Source organism: Rhinopithecus bieti, unplaced genomic scaffold (assembly GCF_001698545.2).
Source record: "Rhinopithecus bieti isolate Rb0 unplaced genomic scaffold, ASM169854v2 scaffold_10354, whole genome shotgun sequence".
NCBI lineage: Eukaryota > Metazoa > Chordata > Mammalia > Primates > Cercopithecidae > Rhinopithecus > Rhinopithecus bieti.
The window spans coordinates 564011-583545 of record NW_016806491.1 but is presented as its reverse complement, the minus strand read 5'-3'; the positions used below and the strand labels follow the sequence as shown (position 1 = coordinate 583545).

The 19535-nt window shown below is 45.5% G+C and overlaps 2 protein-coding genes across 7 annotated transcripts in view; one reads left to right on the top strand and one right to left on the bottom strand.

Moving 5' to 3' along the window:
- MDN1 (midasin AAA ATPase 1) overlaps nt 1-1691 on the bottom strand; it is a 196929-nt gene extending 195238 nt beyond the window's left edge. The window contains 1 exon segment of the mRNA XM_017876823.1: nt 1412-1691. Within this exon segment, the coding sequence (XP_017732312.1) occupies nt 1412-1513 (102 nt within the window). The 5' untranslated portion in view covers nt 1514-1691.
- Nucleotides 1692-6198: 4507 nt separating this feature from the next.
- The window catches only part of CASP8AP2 (caspase 8 associated protein 2), a 40220-nt gene continuing 26883 nt past the window's right edge, over nt 6199-19535 (top strand). For 2 of the 6 annotated variants that reach the window (XM_017876786.1, XM_017876784.1), the window contains exons 1-2: nt 6199-6290; nt 16957-17039. In XM_017876786.1, coding sequence (XP_017732275.1) covers nt 16985-17039 — 55 coding nt within the window. In that variant the 5' untranslated portion in view covers nt 6199-6290; nt 16957-16984. Of the gene's footprint in view, nt 6424-16956; nt 17040-19535 lie in introns of all 6 variants that reach the window. The other 4 variants (XM_017876785.1, XM_017876787.1, XM_017876783.1 and 1 more) reach the window with 3 other exon arrangements.

Here is a 19535-nt window from a genome sequence, read left to right as displayed (position 1 = left end):
CCGTTGTGATAACCATAAAGGTCTCCAGATTTGTCCCTGGGAGCAAAATTGGCCCCACTCCCCAGAACAAATGGGCTGGAGATACATCAAAAAAATACTTTAGGGCAGGGCACCGTGGCTCGCGCCTGTAATCCCAGCACTTTGGGAGGCTGAGGTGGGTGGATCATCTGAGGTCAGGAGTTTGAGACCAGTCTGACCCACACAGTGATACCCTGTTTCTACTAAAAATGCAAAATATTAGCCAGGCATGGTGGCGCACGCTTGTAATCCCAGCTGCTCGGGAGGCTGAGACAGAAGAATCGCTTGAACCCAGGAGGTGGAGGTTGCAGTGAGCTGAGATGGTGGGCCATTGCACTCCACTCAGGACGACAGAGTGGGGCTCTGTCTCAAAAAAAAAAATTAATTAGCCACACCTGGGACCCAAGTACCTGGGACCACACACACCTGCTCCGTGGCTCACGCCTGTAATCCCAGCACTTTGGGAGGCCGAGGCGGGAGGATCACGAGGTCAAAAGATCGAGACCACCCTGGCCAACATGGTGAAACCCCGTATCTAACGAAAATACAAAAATTAGCTGGGCGTGGGAGCGTGCGCCTGTAATCCCAGCTACTCGGGAGGCTGAGGCAGGAGAATCGCTTGAACCCGGGAGGAGGAGGGTGCAGTGAGCCGAGATCGCGCCACTGCACTCCAGCCTGGCAACAGAGCCAGACTCTGTCTCAAAAAAAAAAAAAAAAAAAAAAAGTCTTCAACTCAGGTAGGAGTCAATGAGAAGGTTCTTAAAAGCCCGAAGACCCATTTCCCAGAAAACTCTAGTTAACCTCATAATTCGTACAGTTACAGTTAGTATTCGCTGTCTTGCTTTGTCCTTCAGCTGTTTTAAGTGTTTACGAACTGTCTCCAAAAATAGATGCAAATTTCCCTCATGGCAGACATCAACGAATTTATCCACTTTCTCACAGCGCCACACCGTTCCTTACGCACAGCAGGAATGCAATCAATATTTGTCAGTGGTTCACCCAAACTAACAGGAGTGGCTGGACTACGCACACTTAGGTAATACGTACATTTGTCAAAACCGCAGAAACGCAACCTCAATTTCAGAAAAACAAACCACATTCCTTTCGGAAGGCCACCTCTGCCACAAGCAGCCAAAGCGCATGCATAGGGGTGAGAGGCGGTGGGAAGAGTACTGGAAGGCTCCTCCAGAGAAAAACAAAAGACTCCTTCCAATCGCCTCAAACACGCTCGGAAACCTCCACGACCTGCGCCAGCCCAGAGGTGGGAGCCAGCTTGACCGGAGGCCGCACCACTCTCCCCTTAAAGCGGTGACTCTCGGCAGGGGAGCGCAGGAAGCTTACTAGTGGGGCGACCCAGTCGGTCCGGCGCTTTCCCTCTCCCTTCACGTCTTACCTGCTTGGCCAAGAACCTGCCCAACTCACTGCGGCTCTTCTCGTTCTTGGCTGCGATTAACTGCAGCGGCGCGGCTGCCACCTCCAGCAAGAAGTGCTCCATGACCCACGGCTCTCACCCCGAGCGGCCACCTGCGCTCCCTACTTCGCGGCCAGCGTCCCCAAGCCGCCGAAGTCCCAGTGCCCGAGCAGCCACCAACTACGCCCCCAGGAAAGGCGTCCTCCGCTCCAGCGCGGACACCAGGAGAGCTGCACCACACGTGGGTGAGCACACGGCGTTTGACGTCATCAGCTCGGGACGGCTACGCGGCGCCCTCCCGGCCTCTGCCTCTCAGCGGCGGAAACGCCGGTCTTCGCTGTCCCGCCTTTTCCGGGAGGGAAATGGAAGGAAAAATCTAGTTGGTTTGGATGCATCAGTGATGGGGGCTCGCGAATTCAGCACGTGGCGGGACAGAGCGAAGAGTGCGTTAGGCCGGGGAGGAAAGAGAGGGGGCGTGTGATTCTCAGCCCACCGTGCCTTCCTTCTGCCTGAACACAGGGAAAGATCAGATGTGAGAGAAAACCTGATTCTCAGCCGGGCGCGGTGGCGCATGTCTTTATCCCAGCACTTTGGGAGGCGGAGGCGGGCAGATCATTTGAGGTTAGCAGTTCGAGACCAGCCTGGGCAACATAGTGAAACCCCCCCTTCTCTACTAAAAATACAAAAATTAGCCGGGCGTGGTGGCGCGCGCCTGTAGTCCCAGCTACTCGGGAGGCTGAGGCAGGGGAATCGCTTGAACCCGGGAGGCGGAGGTTACAAAAGTAAGCCGAGATCGTGCAACTGCACTCCAGCCGCGCGACAGAGCAGACTTTTCTGTCTCGAAAAAAGAAAAGAAAAGCTGATTCTACCCTTCTTGTTAGCGGTGGCAGTTACCCCGTGCGTAGGTAGGGGTCAGCAGTAATCTTAGTTCTTGCCTCCTCAGAAGAAAGAATTCCACGAAGGGCATGAGGCAGAATGAGAGACCTAGGCAAATTTCAGAGTAGAAAAATTTATCAAAAAGCTTTAGAACAGGACGGAAAGAAAAGGAGGAAAGTACAACTTGGAAGACGGCCAAGCAGGCGCCTTGAGAAACCAAGTGCGCAGCTTGACCTCTTGACTTGAGGTTTTATATGTTGGCATACTTTCGGGAACTTGCACTGCTTCTCCCCACTCCTGAGATCTTATTGGGAAGCTACTGATCAGTTTCAGGTGTTTTCTATTAGGAGACTGCCTTTCGCTGGCGCCGGTGAACGTTAGAGAAACAGTTAAGAACCGCCTGACCATCATTTCATTTGTCGCCCAATAGTCCTGGTGTATGTGGGGTGGGGAGCGCTCTGCTGCTCTGCTCATACCTAACTAGTTAACATTCTGCCCCAGCAATTCCCCTTGTAGGACTCTAGCCTACGGAAATCCTCACATAAGTGTGACAAAGACACCCCTTGCAGATTTCTTAATACAGATATTGGAAGAAAATGTTCAATTGGGAATATTAAACTATGGGGTGTAAGTTATAGAATATTCTGGAAGTCATAAAAAAAATAGCGTCCATAACATTAAAAGTGCACTTGTGGGCTGGGCGCAGTGGCTCATGCCTGTAATCACAGCACTACCCGAGGCAGGCAGATCACAAGATAAGGAGTTCGAGATCAGCCTGACCAACATGGTGAAACCCCGTCTCTACTAAAAATACAAAAATTAGCCGGGCGTGGTGGCACATGCCTGTAGTCCCAGCTATTTGGGAGGCTGAGGCAGGAGAATCACTCCAACCCGGGAGGCAGAGGTTGCAGTGAGCCGAGAACGTGCCACTGCACTCCCACCTGGGCAACAGAGTGAGACTCCGTCTCAAAAAACAAAACAAAGTACAAAAATTACCCAGGCATGGTGGCAAATGCCTGTAATCCCAGCTATGTGGGTGACTGAGGCAGAAGAATCACTTGAACTTGGGAGGCAGAGGTTGCAGTGAGTTGAGATCCCGCCATTGCACTCCAGCCTGGGCAACAGAGCCAGATTCTGTCTCAAAATAATAAAAGAAAAACAATGATGATAAGGAAGGAATAGAGGATATGTAGTATACATGAAATAAGGTTGACAGTGTATTAGTAATTATTGAAACCAGATATTGGGTAATAGGAGTTTATCGTACTCTTCTTTCTTTTTTTTTTTTGAGACGGAGTCTCGCTTTGTCACCCACACTGGAGTGCAGTGACACAATCTCAGCTCACTGCAACCTCCACCTCCCGGGTTCAAGCTATTCTCCTGCTTCAACCTCCCAAGTAGCTGGGACTACAGGCATGCACCATCACACCCAGCTAATTTTTTCTTTTGTATTTTCAGTAGAGACAGGGTTTCACCATGTTGGCCAGGCTTGTCTCGAACTCCTGACCTCAGGTAATCCACCCCCCCTCGACATCCCAAAGTGCTGGGATTACAGAGGTAAGCCACCACACCCAGCCTATTGTACTCTTCTTTCTACTTTTGTGTATGTTTGAAATTTTGCACTAAAAAAAATAGTATCTTTGATCCTTTTGTAGTTCATAAGCATGATGATTTTCACACACATGTGTAATATGTGCCTCCCTCAAACCATGTTATGACCTCAGTATATTACCTGTCTGATATAAAAATATGTATATATTTTAGAAACAGGGTCTTAACTCTCTCGCCCAGGCTAGAGTGTACTGGTGCAATCATAGCTCAATGTAACCTTGAACCACTGGGCCCAAGCAATCTTCCTGAGTAGCTAGGACTACAGGAACCTGCTACCACACCCAAATTTTTTTTTTTTTTTTTTTTTTTTTTGATAGAGTCTCACTCTGTCACCCAGGCTGGAGTGAAGTGGCGATCTTGGCTTACTGCAACCTCTGCCTCCTGGGTTCAAGCAATCCTCCTGCCTCATCCTCTGGAGTCTCTGGAGTAGCTGGGATTACAGGCATGCACCACCATACCTGGCGAATTTTTTGTATTTTTTAGTAGAGACAGGGTTTCACCATGTTGGCCAGGCTGGTCTCGAACTCCTGACTTCAAGTAATCCACCCACCTCGGCCTCCCAAAGTACAGGGATTACAGGCATGCACCACCATGCCCAGCTCTTCTTTTTCTTTTTTTTTTTTTAAATAGACAAGGTCTCCCTATGTTGCCCAGGCTGGTCTCCCACTCCTGGGCTCAAACAATCCTCCAGCCTTGGCCTCCCAAAGTGCTGGGATTATAGGCATGAGCCACCATGCCTGGTCTTAAATGTCTTAAGCTCTCTTAAGTCTTATGCTACTTTCTCTGCTGGCAGTGCCCACCCAACAGCCATTGGTGACCTCTGAAAATTAATATTTTTGAAAAAAATTATGAGTGTCATGTAAAGAGAACTTGGGCATCAACTTGTAGATGCTACCATTGACCAAAGATGATACAATCTGAGCTTTAATAAAGATAACAATTATAATGAATCAAAACCTATTAGTTTAGCCCATGAATATATACTAATAATTTTAAAAATTTGTTGCCTTTGGAGAGTAATAAGTCAATCTTGAAAGCTGATAAATGGAGAAATTTAAAAATGTATCCTGCCTCTCATATGTGAATTGCACCACTGGGTAACTAAATAGAAGATGATGACAAGTGTCTCTTCCTCAGAATAGTCCACCTAATTTTAAAAAGAATTGCCCGCACAGTGGCTCACGCCTGTAATCCCAGCACTTTGGGAGGCCGAGCCGGGTGGATCACCTGAGGACAGGAGTTCGAGACCAGCCTGGTCAACATGGCGAAACCCTGTCTCTACTAAAAATACAAAGATTAGCTGGGCGTGGTAGCACGTTCCTGCAGTCCCAGCCACTCGGGAGACTGAGGCAGGAGAATCACTTGAACACGGGAGGCGGAGGTTGCAGTGAGCTGAGATCGCGCAATAATAACACTCCAGCCTGGGCAACAAGAGTGAAACTCCATCTCAGAAAAAAACACAACCAAACAAAACAGCAGGGGTGGTGGTTGCATCTGTGGTCCCAGCTACTCTGGAGACAGAAGTGGGTGGATCTGTCGAACCCGGGAGGTGGAAATTGCAGGGAGCCAAGACCGCGCCACTGCGCTCCAGCCTGACCGACAAAGCGAAAATTAAAAAAAAGCTAAGTGGACAACCAAGAGGAATTGGGTAGGGATGAATATAGACAGACTATAAGTAGCGAGGAAGAAAATGGCCTCATTTTCGCACCTATCAATGCGCGGGCTAAGCTCCTGAGGCTAGACCTACCGGCACCCCCCATTACTATAGGTTCTATAAGACAAGTCAGGTATTCCACCCTCTAACAAGCTCTTCTCTCTCCTGCCTCGCTAGACTAGTATCCCCTCCTTAAGGCTCCCAACATCTGAAGCTAAGTTGTTTGTCTGCCTATCATCCAGGAACGCATCTGAGGGCAGGGAACAAATTTATTCATCGTAATCGAGCCCAGCACTTTACCTAGCACGCAGCTGACAGCAGAATTTTAAGAGTAAAGGATTAAATAAATGACAGACTTCTCAAGGTTTCCTGTCTCTTTCATTAAAGAGCTTCTCTCAAGCCAGGCCCGTACCTCTACTCAGGTCAGCCCCTTCCGTATTGAAGACTCGCCCCGTCGCCTTCCCCGCCACCTTACACCCCGCCTCTTTCTCTTAAAGCCCTACGAAGATTACTGGAGTTTGGCGCCAACCGTGTTTTTTTTTTCCCTTCCAAAGGCGGGAACTAGTTGTGGGCGCTGCGACGTGCTTTGCGTCTGATATGATTGGCCGTAGGCACTCAGTCCCGCCTCCGTACCCTGATTGCGCTCTGGTATTGGTGGAGATGCCAGGGAGACCTCGGTGGGCAGAAAGGAACCGGGTTGTCTTGGGCCGGGCCGGGCGGGTAAGTTGCTGTAGGGGCCCGGTCCGTGAGGGACTGCTAAGGAAGAGGCTGCATGGCGCGGTAGTTCCCCGAGTGGAGGTCGGCGGTCCCTGCGAAGCCAGAGAGTCAGAGGGAGTCCATCTGGAGCGGCCAAGTAGGTCGGGGAAGGGCCGCGCCTGACGTCTGGCTGCGCAGGTAGCCACGTTCCCTCCGTCCCCGGTGCAGCTTCAGGACTTGCTCCCTGCGTCCCTCCGTCGTCCCTCGAGAGGGTCTGGAGGGGGGCTATGGGCGGGCGCGTCCAGGAATTGTCCCTTCGGCCGCTCGTCCTGCCCCTCCCCCCCACCATCCAGTCTCTCTTTGGAATATACTCTTAAAAGCTTTCAGATGGAGTTCTTTGGAGAAATGGGTTTCCTGGAGTGTCAGGTGATCGTTGATGTTGATTGTTTCTGAAACGTTTATTTAGGCATCAAACCAACATGCCTAAATAAGTTTATTTTCATTTTTGCAGCGCCTAGATTCATCCCTAGCACATAGTAGGCCCTAACTCAGATGTGAATGTAGAATTCGCAGGAGCTGAGCGTTTGTACTTCAGGCATCAAGTTGTCTTCGACTCTTCCTTGGTCTTTTTCCGTTCTCCACATCTCCACCAGCAAACATTTCGCCTCTCCTCGAGGCCCTTCCTCCCATCTTCCTCAGCGCCTCTTTGATTGGAGGGGGAACAGAGGCTTTCATGGCAGGGATTCTCCCATCTGCCCTCCTATCCCCGCTATGCCCTCCAATTATCTTTTCCTGGCATTCCGTTTTACAAGAGATGGTCTTCTTTCCAAAAACATTTATATTGCATTGAATATTCTTGATTTTGGCCATCTTGCTTTACAGACAGACCTGGGGTCTAATTTCAGCTCTGCCACTTACCAGCTGGTTGCCTTGTGCAATTTCTTGATCGTCTGTGTTTTCCTCATCTGTAAAATGGGAAAAAAGATAGGTAATATGGACCTCATAGAACTCTGGGAGGATTTAAACTAAGTGAATAATGTATTTAGAACATTTAGGTTAGTACCTGGAACATAGTAAATGTGCCATATGTGATAGCTTTTGTTAGTGTTTGCCCCTCACATTTTCTTCTGGGGTCTTGCTGTATTAGTATTAGCCTTTCCCATGAGCGTAAAAATACAGACCGTCTGTCTCCTCTGGCTTTTTCCTGTTTTTCTCTACAAATGCTTGTGTGTTTTTCTCTAAATTTTATTTTTTATCTTTTAGCGTCTACAATAAGGACACAATCTCAGTTTTGTAGTGATTTTTTTTTTTCTTTTTTTTGAGACTATAGCCCAGGCTGGAGTGCAGTGGCAAGATCTCGGCTCACTACAGGTTTGACCTCCTGGGCTCAAGCAATCCTTACCTCAGCCTTCCAGGTAGCTGGAACTACAGGTGCGCACCAGCATGCCTGGCTAATTTTTGTATTTTTTGTAGAGACTGGGTTTTGCCATGTTTCCCAGGCTGGTCTCGAACTCCTGGGCTCAAGTGATCAGACTGCCCTCAGCCTCCTAAAGTACTGGGATTACAAGTGTGAGCCACCACGCCCGGCCACATTCTCTCAATTTTGAAAAGAAAACTTCCTTCAGACTACCTGACAAAAGGCTGCGTGATCCTTCTTCTGTCTTACTTTGCTTTCACATCTGAATCTATTGGAATTGTTCCAGAAAAGATTATGTATGAATAAATCTGCTTACAAACATTTTGTTTTTAGACAGAGTCTTACTCTGTCGCCCAGGCTGGAGTTGCAGTGGCATGATCCCAGATCACTGCAGCCTCCGCCTCCCAGGTTCAAGCAATTGTCCTGCCTCAGCCTCCCCAGTAGCTGGGATTATAAGTGTGTGCCACCATGTCTGGCTAATTTTTGTATTTTTAGTACAGATGAGGTTTCACCATGTTGGCCAGGCTGGTCTTGAACTCCTGACCTCAGGTGATCCGCCTGCCTTGGCCTCCCAGTACAAACTCTTTCAGCATGATGGTTCTCAACTTTGAAAATTTTGCCTCTACACTTTCACAGGTGCATCACTTCTATCGGTAGCAACTCTCATATATTGAGATCCTCAAATGGGAGAAGGTGAGGGAAAGTGAAAAAGACCCATTTCCCAAGAGATTCTGATACATTTTTCTTCTTCCTCTCCTTCCAGGAGAATCACTGTGATTTCAAGAGTGTAATCTCACCTATCACTAAGGTGCTAATGAGTCCCAAATCATAATACCTACCATGCCTTTTCTGTATGACATTTCCACCTGTTAGACACCTCCCCCCCACCCCGAGATGGAGTCTTGCTCTGTTGCCCAGGCTGGAGTGCAGTGGTACGATCTCAGCTCACTGCAACCTCTGCCTCCCAGGTTCAAGCAATTCTTCTGTCTCAGCCTCTGGAGTAACCGGAATTATAGGCACACGCCACCATGCCCAGCCAATTTTTGTATTTTTAGTAGAGATTGGGGTTTCACCATGTTGGCCAGGCTGGTCTCGAACTCCTGACCTCAGGTGATCCGCCAGCCTCAGCTTCCCAAAGTGTTGGGATCACAGGCATGAGCCACCACACCCGGCCTTTTTTTTTTCTTTTCTTTTTGAGATGGAATCTTGCCCTGTCACCCAGGCTGGAGTGCAATGGCGTGATCTCGGCTCACTGCAACCTCCCCTTCCTGGGTTCAAGCAATTCTCCTGCCTCGGCCTCCCGAGTAGTGGGATTACAGGTGCGCACCACCACGCCCAGCTAATTTTTTTGTATTTTTAGTAGAGACGGGGTTTCACCATGTTGGTCAGGCTGGTCTTGAACTCCTGACCTCGTGATCCGCCTGCCTCAGCCTCCCAAAGTGCTGGGATTACAGACATAAGCCACCGCCCCCCGCTGCTGTTAGACATCTTTATCTGGATGTCCTGCAGATAACATGACTTCACTGGTTCTCCATTGCTGTTAAAGCATGACTGTCCTTGATAGCTAGAAACATGAAAATCGTCTTTAACAAACTGGGAATTTCATTAATTCAACAGATATTCTTTTATTACTTGCCATTCTGCTAGGCCTGCTGAGAGCAAGGGATACAGTGAGAGCTGGGGAACAGAACAGAGATGGTCCTAGTCTTTATGGAGAACCACTGGGTGGTCCATTGGGTGAGATGGACATTTCTCCAGGATTCCCACAAAAATGGAATCATGAACTTCAAGAAGAGGTCATGTAGGGAAAGGACACAATGGGGTAAGAGTATATAACAGAAGGCCTGACTTAGTGGGAAGAGAGGGTGGACAGGGGAGACTCAAAATGACTTAAGCAAAATATCAAAGAAGAGCTAAGTGAAAGTAGAATATTGAGGAAAGAGTATTCCCTGCAGAAGCCCCATGGTTCTTTTTGTTGTTGTTTTTTTTTTCAATTTATAAATAGTTTATCCTGTTCACATTATGCAGAATTTCAGTGTCATTTATCCACAACGTTAGTACAGTAACAGAAACACAAAGGAGAAAAATGGAGGATGGGGGGAGGTTCATAGTGTGGCCTGACATAGTCTAAGGGCTCTCTCCTGTAGTATGCATCTCCTGCAGGCAAGTATTAATATCACTTCATTGTTTGAAGGAGAGTATGCTATCCAGGATTCATTTATTGTTCAGGTGTCTTTTCCAAAATATGAGAAAATAGGAGTAAATTCAATAATGAATATCTGCAATTCAAACCAATTTACAGGTCAAGGATGTCTTATCATCACAAACATCCCAGTTGCCTCCATCTAAAAATTTGTTTTACAAGTCAAGACACAATTAATTATACCTTATTAATTCACTCAAAAGCGAAAAAAATAAAGAAATGTACCACTCAGCATACAAAAGTTACACATTGGAAGTGTATATATAGGGCCGGGTACGGTAGCGCATACCTGTGATCCCCGCACTTTGGGAGGCTGAGACAGGTGGATCATGAGGTCAGGAGTTCAAGACCAGCCTGGTCAAGATGGTGAAACGCCGTCTCTACTAAAAATACAAAAAATTACCTGGGCGCGGCGGCAGGCGCCTGTGATCCCAGCTACTCGGGAGGCTGAGGCAGGAGAATCGCTTGAACTCGAAGGGCAGAGGTTGCAGTGAGCAGAGATTGTGCCACTGCACTCCAGTCTGAGCGACACAGTGAGACTCAAAAAAAAAGAAAGTGTATATATTATATATTTCCTTTGTTTTTTGAGACGGAGTCTCTCTTTGTTGCCCAGGCTGGAGTTAAGTGGCGTGATCTCGGCTCACTGCAACCTCCTTTCAGGTTCAACTGATTCTCCTGCCTCAGCCTCCCAAGTAGCTGGGATTACAGGTGTGAGCCACCATGTCTGGCCAATTTTTGTATTTTTAGTAGAGATGGTGTTTCACCATGTTGTCCAGGCTGGTCTCGAACTCCTGAACAAAGGTGATCTGCCTGCCTCGGCTTTCCAAAGTGCTGGGATTACAGGCTTGAGCCACTGCGTCTGGCCTCAGAATTTGTTTTTTATCCTGAAATCAGCAGGAAGCACTGAAGGGGTTTTGTTTTCTTTTGTTGTTGTTGTTGTTGTTGTTGTTGTTGTTGTTTTTTTTTTTCTTTTTTTTTGAGACGGAGTCTTGCTCTGTAACCCAGGCTGGAGTGCAGTGGCCGGATCTCAGCTCACTTGCAAGCTCCGCCTCCCGGGTTCACGCCATTCTCCTGCCTCAGCCTCCCAAGTAGCTGGGACTACAGGCGCCCGTCACCTCGCCGGGCTAGTTTTTTGTATTTTTAGTAGAGACGGGGTTTCACTGGGTTAGCCAGGATGGTCTTGATCTCCTGACCTCGTGATCTGCCCGTCTCGGCCTCCCAAAGTGCTGGGATTACAGGCTTGAGCCACCGCGCCCGGCCTTCTTTTGTTTTTTTTGAGACAAAGTGCCCTGTCCCCTAGACTGGAGTGTAGTGGCACGATCTGTGCTAATTGCAGCCTCCCCCTCCCAGCTTCCAGAAATTCCCCTGCCTCAGCCTTCCAGGTAGCTGGGATCACAGGCATGCGCCACTACGCCTGGCTAATTTTTGTATTTTTAGTAGAGATGATGTTTCATCATGTTAGCCAGGCTGATCGCAAACTTCTGACCTCAGGTGATCGCCCGCCTCGGCCTCCCAAAGTGCTAGGATTACAGGCATGAGCCACTGCATCCAGCCTAGGCACTGAAGGGTTTAAGCAGAGTTGGGAACACGATCATGTTTACATTTCGAAAATAACTCATACTGAGGTTTGAAGAACAATTTGAAATGGGGGAAGACTGGCCATATGAATACACTTTCCATTAAATCTTGTTGACTACCTCTCAGATCTGTTTTTAGTGTTTTGTGGGTTTTTTGGTTTTGTTTTGTTTTGAGACAGTCTCGCTCTTTGACCCAGGCTGGAGTGCAGTGGTGCAGTCACAGCTCACTGCAGCCTCCGGAAGCATGTGCCACCACACCCAGCTAACTTTTCTATTTTTTGTAGATACAGAGTCTCACTGTGTTGCCCAGGCTGGTCTTGAACTGTGCACAAGCAATCCTCCTGCCTCAGCCTCCCAAAATGTTGGAATTACAGGCATGAACCACCGTGCCCAGCCAAGATCTGTTTCTTATTTTTATTTCCACTACTAAGAACTTAGAGTGACACCTCTTTGTCTTCTGCCTTGTTTTGGTAGCCTTTTATATCTCCCTTCCCACTCATATTTTCCAGACTCTTGCCAGAGTTAAACTTCTAAGATGCAGATTTGATCATTATATTCCCCTGCTTTAAAAACCTTCACTGGTTCCCCCATTCCCTTCTAGATGGAATCCAAGTATCTTAATCATGTAATACATCCCCTGACTTTATTTTTTTTTTGAGAGAGAGTCTCACTGTCATCCAGGCTGGAGTACAGTAGCACGATCTTGGTTCACTGTACCCTCCGAGCCTGTGACTTTCTACACTTTATTCTCACATTCTGATCTTGCCTTCACATGTTCTGTTTTGTGGGTGTTCACACCCATACTTGATTGTGAACTTATAGATAGATGTCGTGAGGAACAGATGTGGGGAGATCGTGTCAAGAAGTGTTTGCAAACATGAGCCTAATTTAATTGAACCTTGGGATTTTGGAGACCTTGAGACAGTAAATAACGGAGCTAGAATGTATACAAGAGTCTTGCTCAGTCGGCCGGGCTGGAGTGCAGTGGCGCCATCTCAGCTCACTGCAGCCTCCACCTCCCGAGTTCAAGTGATTTTCCTGCCTCAGCCTAGTTGGGATTACAGGCACGCACCACCATGCCTGGCTAATTTTTGTATTCTTAGTAGATACAGGGTTTCACCATGTTGGCCAGGCTGGTCTCAAACTCTTGACCTTGTGATCCACCCACCTTGGCCTCCCAAAGTGCTGGGATTACAGGGATGAGCCACTGTGCCCAGCCCGTTTGTTTGTATTTTTTTTTGTCTTGATGTGGTTTTGCCATGTTGCCCAGGCTGGTCCCAAACTCCTAAGATCAAGCAGTCCTTCCACCTTACTCCCAAAGTGCTGAAATTACAGGTGTGAGTTACCACACTTTTTTTTTTTTAAGTAATACCTGTCATTAGTATAAACTAAAGCTGTATGAAATAATAGTGCAGGGAAAGCTTTGATCTATTTGATCTCTTTAACCAAATCATTAGATTCTCCATTATTCTGAGAGGAAACCCCATGACTAATGCTCCCCTCTCCATGTGACAGCTTACAGCTACTACTAGTAGATTTCTCATTAGGAAACCTCTGACTATCTGATTTCACCAGTTGAATTTTGCTTTGCAGAGTCAGTTATGTTAGTTACCAAACGTGATTATGTTATTTGTGCTTTTTGTAATTGTGCAGGCTATTTTATAACAGTTAATCAAATGAGCTAATTGAAACAAATGTTAGATTAAGGAATGTGAGCAATGGAGGAAAAAAGATAATACACCTTGATTTTATTTATCTCTTGAGGTAGAACCATGATCTTATCTTTGAATATGAATCCAATGATGAGAGTATTGACATCTTTCTGGCATGAACTACACCCATAAGACATTGCCCATGATTTTCAGTTTTTGTTTTGTCCTTGCTTGAGCCCAGGGAGGTTGCAGTGAGCTGTGATTGTGCCACTGCACTCCAGCCTGGGTGACAGAGGGAGACTCTGTCTTTTTAAAAAAAAAAAAACTTAGATACTTTTTAATTGATATGAGTATAGACTAGATTTTCTCCCCTAGTACTTTGGATCATTTTTTCTGCACTTGATTTGACATGCAGGTGTGTGTGTGTGAGTGTTTTGCTACCTATCTTTCCACAGCATTCTGCTTAGTTTTCAGTAGAAAATAACTCCCTTTGGTAATGTGATCTTTCATCATGTTGTGATTTAGAAAAATATGAAAATGGGCATAATTGGATTTGACAATATACATTGGTAAGCTTTGAGAAAAACCCAGAATCGTATATAGAAAACCTTCCCCCAAACTAAGAGGGAGCCAGGAGACCAAAGAATGATTCAGACGAGTCCAGCTTGGTGAATAGATACATTTATTAGGACTAATAAGTTTATTTTTTACAAGGGCACTCTGGATGGCAGCAGGACAACTTTAGAGATCCATGCTGCCCTTTTGTCTGTTTTTAAGCTAACTTTCTGGCTCATTGCCTACTGTATTTAAGCGATGAGACTGTTTTTCTTGGTAGGTTCTCAAATACTCTCCGGAATGTTTGGGTTCTCATGGGCACTGGCTCTTCAGCCTGGCACCATGGTCTTGGCTCATCTCCTGTCCTTCAGGATTCAGGCAGCAGACATACACCCTCCACTACATAAGCATATATCTCAATTGGTGGGAGCAGAAGTATGCAGGTGCAGGCTTGCTAATAATTTCATAGCCCCAAGTGGCCAGAGTGGCCATAGTTCAGTGGCCATAAGCGTCATTCATTGGGTTTTACTGACAGATTAGAGGATCCCAGATAAGTTAGTGAAGAGAGGCCCGTTTTTTTTTTTTTTTTTTTTTTTGAGACGGAGTTTCACTCTTGTTGCCCAGGCTGGAGTGCAGTGGCGCAATCTTGGCTCACTGCAGCCTCCACCTTCTGGGTTCAAGTGATTCTCCTGCCTCAGCCTCCCAAGTAGCTGGGATTACAGGCACCTGCCACCACGCCCAGCTAATTTTTGTAGTTAGTAGAGACGAGGTTTCACCATGTTGGCCAGGCTGATCTCGAACTCCTAACCTCAGTTAATCCGCCATCTTCCGCCTCCCATAGTGCTGGAATTACAGGCGTGAGCCACTGCGATCCGGCCTGTTTTTGTTTTTTTACTGTTTTGGATTCTTATGTTGTTTCTAGTTTTACCATAAACAACACTAGTAACAGATTATTAGATGTGAAATTGTTAGGTCAGAGTATTGCACTTAAAGATTTCATCAAATTTTTAATCAAATCAAAGCTGTTACCAAATTGCTTTCACAGAGCTTTTACCAGAGTACACTTGAGAGAGCTATGAGAGTACCTCTTTTCCCATACCTTTGTCAACCTAGTGTACTATCAAACTGTTTGTTATTTGCTTGTCTTACTATGTTATTGGTGAAAACAAGTGTCAGGAGTCCCGAGCACCACCCCTAAGTTTGATGATTTTCCAGACTTATAGAATTCACTATGTAGTTGTACTCACAGCTATGATTTATTACAATGAAAGGATGCAAAGCACAATCACCAAAGGGAAAAAAGGTCCATGGGGTAAAGTCTAGAGGAAACCACGTTAAAGTTCCCATGGTTTTGCTCCCAGTGGAGTCATGTCCTTAACTGTTTGTTCCCCCAGCAACTAGTGATAGCAGGTGTGAAATGTTGTCTACCTGGGAAGCATGTTGGAGACTCAGTGCCCAGGCTTTTTACTGGGTGCTGGTCACATAGGCCACCTCTGCCTGTTATGTACTAAAATTTTAAGACTCCCAGAAGGATACAGGTGTTTATGATAAACCAAATTGTGTGTATGAACAGTTTAGGCACATCGAGCCACTTCTTATTGGTCTGGAAATTGTGGGAACCCTCCTGAAATTTGAGTTCTTAAACTCCAGCCAAGGGTCTTAGTGAGCAGCCTTTCGAACAATAAGTAGCCATGCCTGGCTATGCCAACACTTTCCTATACAGCATGGCATATCTCATTGTTTTAATTTGTGTTTAGTGAAGTCAAACATCTTTTAGTTTCAAAAGCTTTGGTTTTTTTTTTTTTTTTTTTTTTTTTTTTTTTTTTTACTTCTTTTCAGTCTTTTTTATTTTTTTTTTTTAAAAACTTTGGTTTTTTTTTTTTTTTTTTTTTTTTTTTTTTTTTTTAAAGATTTGTCTGTGTTTTTTGACCATTTTTCTATTTGGTCTAAGTGATTACCTTTTTTTGGTATCAGTATTTCTTGTTAGTACTAATATGTATGTGTTTGTGTGTGCATGTGTGTGTTGTGATAGTAGTGATGGTTCTTATTTTAGTGCAAAAGTTAATTTGGCCGGGTGCGGTGGTTCAGGCTTATAATCCCAGCACTTTTGGAGGCTGAGGCCAGTTGTTCACCTGAGGTCGGGAGTTCTAGACCAGCCTGACCAACATGGAAAAACCCCATCTCTACTAAAAATACAAAATTAGTTGGGCATGATGGTGCATGCCTGTAATCCCAGCTACTTGGGAGGCTGAGGCAGGAGAATTGCTTGAACCCGGGAGGTGGAGGTTGTGGTGAGCCGAGGTTGCACCATTGCACTCTAGCCTGGACAACAAGAGCGAAACTCTGTCTAAAGAAAAAAAAAAGTTAATTTGTATTTTGGTCTGTTTTATAAAATTAGCATCATTTACTTTGTACATAGCTTAATGATATTAACAATTTTTTTTTTTTTCTTGAGACAGGGTCTCACTCTGTCACCCAGGCTGCAGTGCAATGGCACTATCTCGGCTCACTGCAACCTTTGCCTGCCAGGCTCAAGTGATCCTCCTGTTTCAGCCCCCAAGTAGCTGGGACTACAGGCACAGGCTACTACAGTTGGCTAATTTTTGTATTTTTTGTAGAGATGGGGTTTCACCATGTTGCACAGGCTGGTCTCAAACTCCTGGGCTCAGGTGATCCACCTGACTTGACCTCCCAAAGTGCTGAGATTAGAGGCATGAGCCATCATGCCTAGCCATATTAACAAGTTTAAAATTTTTGTTTCATAGTTTTGACTTTTTACTAGAAAGTATTAGGCACTTTTTTTGATAACACAAATCTGCTTTTAATAATGGTAGAGAGAAAGGCCAGGCACGGGGGCTCACGCCTGTAATCCCAGCACTTTGGGAGTCTGAGGTGGGTGGATTGCTTAAGGCCAGGAGTTCAAGACCAGCCTGGCCAACATGGCAGACAGGCAAAACCCTGTTTCACTAAAATTACAAAAATTAGCCAGGCATGGTGGTGCACTCCTATAATCCCAGCTACTCTGTAATCCCAGCTACTCGGGAGGCTGAGGCACGAGAATCGCTTGAACCCAGAAGGCAGAGGTTGCAGTGAGCGGAGATCAAGCCACTGCACTCCAACTTGAACGACAGAGTGAGACTTTGTCTCCAAAACAAAGAATGATAGAGAGTGAGCTTTTTCAATGTGTCCAAATTTGAAAATTGCTTTTTGTTTTGAAGCTAGGTTTATTCTCTGAATTGTGAGGTTTATTTTAACAGTGGAAATTTTAAAATATTTAATACCATAGGTGGTGACTTTCAAAAGGAAATAGGATCATGGCAGCAGATGATGACAATGGTGATGGAACAAGTTTATTTGATGTCTTTTCCGGTAAGAGCTACTTTTAATTGTCTTTCTAATTTACTTTTTTGTTTTCTTGGTTTTTTTTTAATGAGACAGGGTCTCCCCCACTTGCCCAGGGTGGAGTGCAGTGGCGCCATCAATAGCTCACTATGACTTCAGACTTCGGATCTCAAGGGATCCTCTCGCCTCAGCCTCCTGAGTAGCTAGGACTACAGGCACATGCCACCACGGCCATCTAATCATTTTATTTTTTGTAGAGACAAGGTTTCACTATGTGGTCTAGGCTGGTCTGTAATTCTTGGACTCAAGCAACCCTCCCTTTTTGCCTCCCAAAGTGTTGGGATTACAGGTGTGAGCCACTATGCCTTGCCTAACTTTACTTTTTAAATTACAAAATCATTTACCTATTCTCATTGGAAACACAGTCATTATCAGCCTTTTTTCTCTATACATAAATGAATTAATACAATAAAATGCCTGGTACATGGGAATGCTTAGTAAGTGTGAACTTACTGTATGCTTTCAAGCTTCAGAATGTAGTCAAATTAGTGATTTTACTAATATGAATGATAATGATTTTTATTATTATATGTAAAAATATGTAAGATAGGTCGTTGTTACTCTTGAAGTTAATATTTCCAGTAAATGCACTTATGGTTGTTTGTTGTTCAGGAAAAAATTGGGCCAGGTGTGGTGTCTCATGCCTATAATCTCAATACTTTGGGAGGCCGAGCCGGGCGGATCACGAGGTCAGGAGTTTGAGACCAGCGTGACCAACATGGTGAAACCCCATCTCTACTAAAAATACAAAAATTAGCCAAGCGTGGTGGCATGTGCCTGTAATTTCAGCCACTGCACTCTAGCCTGGACGACAGAGTGAGACTCTGTCTCAAAAAAAAAAAAAAAAAAAAAAAAAATGAATAGTCACAATGGATGATTAGTTAGAAAAAGAAATAAATAACTGTCAATACCTGGTAGTAAAATAAGCTCATAAAATAGAATTTCTTTTTTTTTTTTGAGATAGAGTCTTACTGTTGTTGGCCTGGGCTGGAGTGCAATGTTGCAATCTCAGCTCACTGCAACCTCCGTCTCCTGAATTCCAGCAATTCTCCTGGCTCAGCCTCCCGAGTAGCTGAGATTACAGGCGCCTGCCACCATGCCTGGCTAATTTTTGTATTTTTAGTAGAGACGGGGTTTCACCATGTTGGCCAGGCTGTTCTCTAACTCCTGACCTCAGGTGATCCACCTGCCTCGGCCTCCCAAAGTGTTGGGATTACAGGCGTGAGCCACCTCGCCAGCCTGGACTCTTTCTTTGTAAACACACACACACGTCTAGATGCACACCCATTTTTTTTTCATGACCCATTTGAGAGTAAGTTGCATACCTTATGGTCCCTTACCCCTAAGTATTTCAGTATGTACTTCATAAGAAAAGGTGGGTTCTCTTATATAACCACAGTGTAATTTCATGTTCATTAGATTTAACACTGATAAAATACTTTTGTATTTGATTTGCTATTTTTATTCCAGTGAATAATGTTCTTTATTATTGTAGTTGGATTTAGGTCATTTTAATATTTGAGTTTAATTTGTCTCATCAGTTATTTTTTCTGATTTCTTTCAAATATTATTTGAATATATACTTATTTAAAATTTTTTTCTCGGCCTGGCGCGGTGGCTCACGCCTGTAATCCCAGCACTTTGGAAGGCCGAGACGGGCGGATCACGAGGTCAAGAGATTGAGACCATCTTGGCTAACACGGTGAAACCCCGTCTCTACTGAAAATATTAAAAAATTAGCCGGGTGTGGTGGCGGGCGCCTGTAGTCCCAGCCACTCGGGAGGCTGATGGCGTGTACCCGGGAGGCGGAGCTTGCAGGTGAGCTGAGATCAAGCCACTGCACTCCAGCCTGGGCGACAGAGCGAGACTCCGTCTCAAAAAATAAATAAATAAAAATAAAATTTTTTTCTCCCTTTCGGACTAGTGCTAACTGCTAGTAATGTTTGAGTATTTTTTGAATTGCATTTCATTTATGTATGAGCTTTTCACGGTACCTCTTTGTATTATTTTTAGTACTTGTTCGAGGAAGTGTATACATCTTTAACATTTTGTAGTCTGTTTACTAGTATTGTACCTTTTTACATGAAATATAGAATCTTGCATGTATAGTTGCATCTATCTGCACCCTTGCCTTTCATGTTATGAACCCCACAATAAAATGCTAGTGTTTACTGGGCTGGGCGTGGTGTCTCACGCCTGTAATCCCAGCACTTGGGGAGGCCGACGCGGGTGGATTGCCTGAGCACAGGAGTTCAAGACCAACCTGGTTAACATGGTGAAACCCTGTCTCTACCAAAATACAAAAAATTAGCCGGGTGTGGCAGCGTGCGCCTGTAGTCCCAGCTGTAGGCTGACGCCGGAGAATTGCTTGGACCCGGGAGGCAGAGGGCGGAGGTTGCAGCGAGCCGAGATCACACTGCTGCACTCCATCCTGGGCAACAAAGCTAGACTCTGTCTCAAAAA